Here is a 6,077-nt window from a genome sequence, read left to right as displayed (position 1 = left end):
AAGGCCTGTAACTCAAAAACTAAAAATTTTTATTTATTTATTTTTTCATAGACCGTATTTATTTATCGTCGTGAATATACAGTCAAACGTTGTCGGTAAAATTTGCGGACACCCTGTATACAGGGTGTTTCAGGATTAAGTCGACAAACTTTAAGGATATTCCTCATAAAAAAATAAGAAAAAAATTAAGTATGAATTTTTTTCCAGAGATGCTTCATTTTCGAAATATAGGACATTAAAGATTTTTAAAAAAATTCGAATTTTTTAAATAACTTCTAAATGATGAAGGGTATTTAAGCTAAATTTGGCATGACACATCTTCTTATAATATACCATTTTTCCATAGAAGTAGAAGTCTCGCAAGCAACCAGTGGCGGAGTTATGGGGACTCGGGATAAAAAAAATTAATACGGCCCTACTGAAAATATCTGTCTACATTACTTTTTGCGTAAACTGATCATCATTTTCTGCTTGGTTTAAGGGCGCCCTATTCTTTAAATAGTGTCTTTCACAAAAACAAATAATTTCAAACATTTAATAACTGAATAATATAAAGCTTATCAAATAATAGGAATGTTATGTCATGCCATCTGGGTATTTTCAAAGACGCCGCAGTAAAACGAATAAACAGGTGCAAAAAACGATCAAACCATCAAGGTTTTAGGTACTGAAATCTACGAAAATACTAACTTTTTTATATACAACTCCACATGTAAATATTCTTAAAACATTTACTTGCTTAGTCCTACATATAAAATTGTTTACTTTTATTTATAAGTACGTGAAAATAATTCTTAAAATGTGGGATTAGGATAACAGCAAACGTATGTTTTACAAACGCTTTTTTTAAGTTATTATTTTATTTAAGTAAATTTAAATAGAAACAATGAATAAACAGAACATCAAGGATTTTATTTTTGTGCTTTTGTTCTACACGTTTTACTTTTCAAGATTTCAGTACCTAAAATCGTCAGAAATTTGACTATTTCTCTGCCAGGGATATGGACACCTTAACATCCAGTCACAAATCACGCGCCTGCATCGTATGTCCTGACCTGAGACAATAAATGTTGCACACACTGGATATGGTACGCATGGCGTCTATCAGCCCGAAGAGTCCTCCAAATAGAACTTGACGAAATACCTAGCTCATAGCTAGATCTTCTGACACTCGTGGATGGATTTTTATCGAAATGGTAGGGCAAAATGTCCATCAGCATAAGTTGGAATACCGAAAGGCCCAGTTTGTCTGAGACGACTGAATGTCGTGAAAAATGTTACCTTTGCTGGTAGTCTGCGATGAGGAAATCTTACTGCATATTCACGGCGAGCCGCCGTGACATTTCCATCACAAAAATCATATACAAAGACCATATCAGCATATTCATTGTTCGAAAATATGGACGGCATTATTAAACTTATTATTACTATTAGTTTGAACACTTTATCTAATGAATAATTTATGCAACAATTCGAAAAATAACATTTAAAACGTCAAATTAACATTGCTTGACAGCAGCCTACTCGAAAATTTTTGTTGAGGTTCATTTTAAAGTTTATCGACAGAATCCAGAAGCACCCTTCCGAAAAATCAATTTTGCCATGAAACTATAAGAGTTAGGAAAAAAAGTACATTCTATCAAATGACATTATTAGATCGTCTCCATGGTAACATATGTCAAAATTGCTATAGTCAACTGTTTTTGTTCAAATGGCACACTATATATTTTTTTATCATTTCTGGAAGATATTTTTTTCTGCGTTCAGCTATATAAGGAATTCTATAGTTTCATTAGAAATATTGCCAGAAAAACAGCAAAAAGATGAACCCTACTTTTAGTAGCTTTATTCTGAAAAATAATAGCCAGAGCTGCGAAAACAAGTTATTATATGATTTTTAAACATACATATTTAATTTTTAACAGGATAATAATATAACCATTTAAAACAATACTTATTTCAAATGTTCAAAATCACCTCCATGTGCTTCCAAACATACAATAGCTCTGTTTATCACCCCCTCTCTACAAAACCCTTTCTAGTGTTTCTTCATTATTTAATCTCCGACATTTTACTCTTGTTATGTTTTTAAAGTCGTCAATATCATTTAAAGGCAAAGAGTAAAATTTTTCTTTTAGGCAAGGCCAAAGAAAGAAATCTATAGGAGTGAGATCCGGAGATCTAGCAGGCCATTTAACATCTTTATCGAATGTTCTTCATCTCTTGCCCTTATGGGTTTAAAAACTCTTCTTTTCTTTTGAAAACTTCCATCTCCTGCCAAATGCCTAGCTAACTTTTCGAAAATTTTGTCTGATGGAAGTTGTCTGCGAAAAACGATGTTGGTGTAAATACCGGGCAGCTTTAGCGTTCTTTCGGCACGCTCCATAAATTAAAATAATCTAGTTTTTCTTGAATACTGTAAGTATTCATGTGATAATTAGTTACAGATAGAACAGGTAGGTACAAAATGTCAATTATTTTGACAAACCCTTATTTAGAAACGTCAAAATTCGGTTGTTTCCCCAGCTGGCAATTATTTTCAGAATAAAGCTACTCACAATATTTCTAATGAAACTATATACTTTCTTATACAGCTGAACGCTAAAAAAATATCTATATATATCTTCCAGAATTGATAAAAAAATATATAATGTGTCATTTAAACAAAAACAGTTGACTATAACAATTTTGACATATGTTACCGTGAAGACGATCTAATAATGTCATTTGATAGAGTTTGAGGGGCGAATTAAAAATATATAGGGTTTATTATAGCTATTTGTTAAAATAAAAGAGATACGAGGTCTCGAATACCAAAGTGAATCACCCTGTATATATATACAGTGTGTTCCATAAGCACATAATCAAAAAGGTACTGCAATATTCTTTGGCTCAAAAGAAGACGATTTGACCCAACTTCCATTAAGAAAAAATGTCTGGCTCCTCTGCTATTGACTGTCAAAGTTCTTGAAACAAAATATGTTTTTTGTAATATCTGGAGAATGAATTCGATGAATTTTAATGAAACTTGCTGTGGACTTGTTCCTAAGTAAAACTCATTTTTTGATGAAGCAACCGTGTCCGTCTGCCTTGGGCTAGTGGTAAATTCTTGAGTGTCTTGGTACAGGAATTACCAGAACTTTTTATTTGGTCACTGGAATTAACTCATTTTATTTTTATTGATGCATCAGTCCTTTTTCGAGATTTTCGTGCTTTTGGTAAAATCTTGTAGTATTCATATTTTTTACCCATTTTTTTTTCAATTTTAGGCAATAATTATCGCTACTACTCAAGTACAACAAATACTCACTATAATCAGTACTATCGTAAGTAAGTATCTTGTGGAAATCTTGCAGCATTCATAGTTTTTACGCAAAAAAATGTTTTCTGTTTCGTTGCGATTTAACAATTTTAAATATATCGCAGTAAATCTGCCCTTTTACAAGAAGCAGCTTTCTCTAATAATAATTGTCAATTCTTTTACCTAGGACATCAATATTGAAAGTAATATGGTCGCAACTTTAAAGTCTGTCGCAATGACGGATTGAATCATTTCACTTCATTAGATTTATTTTTTGTTAACACTCAAAAAATTTAAAGACGTACTTAGAAAAGACATAATTCTCTTTATTGAAACTGGATGATAGTTACATAGATACGATAGATGATAGTGGAATTACAAGACATGTTCGATATGCCCCCCATTTTCCTGGATGCATAGCTGGATCCTTCGATTGAAATTGAATTGAGCAATCCTCAACATTTCTGGATTTTTCCGTATTACGTCCGTCTCGTTTTGAATCCTAGGCAATAATTCTTCGTGGGATTCCACAGGAGTAGCGTAAACTTTATTCTTCAAGGCTCCCCATAGAAAAAAATCTAACAACGTTAAGTTGGTGGATCTGGGTGGCCATTCGACAGGAACATCTCTCCCTCTTCTTCCGATCCACTTGTGTGGAAAAGTATTATTTAAATGTGAGGTTACATTTGCACTAAACTGCGGAGGAGCACCATCATGCATGAACCATATCTGAGCACGAAGATCGAGAGGGACATCTTCCATTAGAACCGGAAAAGTATTCGTCAGAAATTTGAAATAATTTTCGCTACTCAAGCGGCGCGGCATGACATAAGGGCCCAGAAGGATGCCACCGATGATCTCAGCCCAAACATTTATTGGAAATTCCACCTGAAAGTGGTTAATACGCCTCGCATGAGAGATTTCTTCTGCGTAATGGTGAATAAAATTCAGCTGGTGAAATTTGCGTGCCGACGCTCCTTAAATAAATGGGCGAAATTCTCTCAAAATGGTATAGTAAAAGCTCCTGAATAGACATCGTATGGTAAGGATGGAGAAGCTGCTGTGTTATGATTAATTGTACTTTTTGGTACGCCAAATTCCACGGTCAGACGGCGAGTACTGATATTTGGATCTTCAGCGACCCTATTTAAAACGTCTCCCTCAACTGGTGCATTTCGTACTTGAGGACGACCCACACAGTCAACGGCTCGAACACCAAATTGCCCAGTCTCCCGCAAACTCTTTTCAATCCATGTAAATCGGTAATTTGGAACCTGTCAATTTCGTGTCGCGTAGACGCGTACACTCCCACCCAAGTTGTCTTCGCAAAACCCTAAGCCTCGTTGCACACTTGCTGGCATTTCCAAACGTAATTTAATTTTCAAACCGGTTTGGCCGATATTAGTCTCAGTTGCATTTTTATCACGACAAGAGATTGCAATTATGTGGTTTGGCTATTGCCGACGCCGTCGCAATAAAAAAAACAAAAAATATTAATTATATCCAAAAAATATTAAAATGCTAAAGTTTTGTCCCACTGGACAGGTCTGGTTTCAACCAGTGATATAAATAATGCATTCTCTATTTCTAGCGAACAAACATTCGTCATAGTGGCGTAGAAATATTTTAAAAAATCATTGACACGTCCTGTTCTTTTCAATGAAACCGCACGACTGAACCCGGCAAGTGTGAAAACGTCAATACTACGCACTACTACCACTTCGGCCGCCGGATAGCCGGTACACGGCAGTGGTGCCGGCTGTTACACCCGTTGCACACATGACGGAACCGGCTAACCGGATCCGGTTACCCGGCAGCAAGGTGTACGGAGTCTTATGGCAGCTTTTACACGTGACGGAAGGAGCTATCCGACGAACGGCCGCCGGGTTGTAGCCGCTCGCCACCACTGCCTGCCCGGCTGCCGTGTACCGGCTATCCGGCGACCGAAGTGGTAGTAGTACATAGTTTTGTATTGACGCTTTCACACTTGCCGGGTGCTTGCTGGGTTCAGTCGTCCGGTTTCATTGAAAAGAACAGGATGTGTCAATTATTTTTTTAAATATTTGTACGCAACTATGTCGAATTCCCGCTAGAAGTAGATATTACATTCTCTATATCACTGCTTGAATCCAGACCTGTCCAGTGGGACAAAACTTTGGCCTTTTCATATTTTTTAGATATTTTTCATGTTTTGTTTTTTTTATTGTGATGATACCGGCAATAGCCAAACCACATAATTGCAAAGTTTTTAAGGTTATATAGTTTTAAAATGTAATTGTAAAGCAATAGCTCAAAATTTTAAACAATTTTAATATAAATATTTTAGCAATAGTGTCAATGAATGTTTTTAACAATATATTTTTTACGGATCGTACGGTTATGACTAATAATTCAAATGGATTTTGTTCTAAACTTGGAACATTTTTTGATTTAAATCTCAATTTAGTAAGTTAGATTATTACTTGTGGGTGTTACCAATGTATATTCCATTGTAGTTTCTCCTGAGGCAGGAATAATTTGTTCCGAAAGCTCGAGCAATAAAAAAGAGTACACTTCAAATTTGGCTTTGACTGCATACCCGACTATACTTTAAAATTTTGTTAGTTAACTTAGACAGTCGTCTAACGCTTTGGCAATATATATATATATATAGACCTATCATTTGCACATGCGAGGCCTGTAATTACATATAACTCATACAAACGAGGCCCGTTTTGCACAAGCGAGGCCCGAAATCGGGCCTCGCATGTAAAATGCGTGTATGTACAGTTATTTT

General features: G+C 35.4%; 1 protein-coding gene across 1 annotated transcript in view; it reads left to right on the top strand.

Annotated features, from left to right (window-relative positions):
* Positions 1 to 5,080: 5,080 nt before the first annotated feature.
* LOC108913171 (transmembrane GTPase Marf-like) overlaps positions 5,081 to 6,077 on the top strand; it is a 30,742-nt gene continuing 29,745 nt past the window's right edge. Inside the window, exon 1 of the mRNA XM_023456009.1 lies at positions 5,081 to 5,152. Coding sequence (XP_023311777.1) covers positions 5,081 to 5,152 — 72 coding nt within the window. The remainder of the gene's footprint in view (positions 5,153 to 6,077) is intronic.

The sequence above is a fragment of the Anoplophora glabripennis genome, unplaced genomic scaffold (genome assembly GCF_000390285.2).
Source record: "Anoplophora glabripennis isolate ALB-LARVAE unplaced genomic scaffold, Agla_2.0 scaffold1063, whole genome shotgun sequence".
Classification (NCBI taxonomy): Eukaryota; Metazoa; Arthropoda; class Insecta; order Coleoptera; family Cerambycidae; genus Anoplophora; species Anoplophora glabripennis.
The sequence above is the reverse complement of the archived record's forward strand: the minus strand, read 5'-3'. Positions and strand labels throughout refer to the sequence as shown.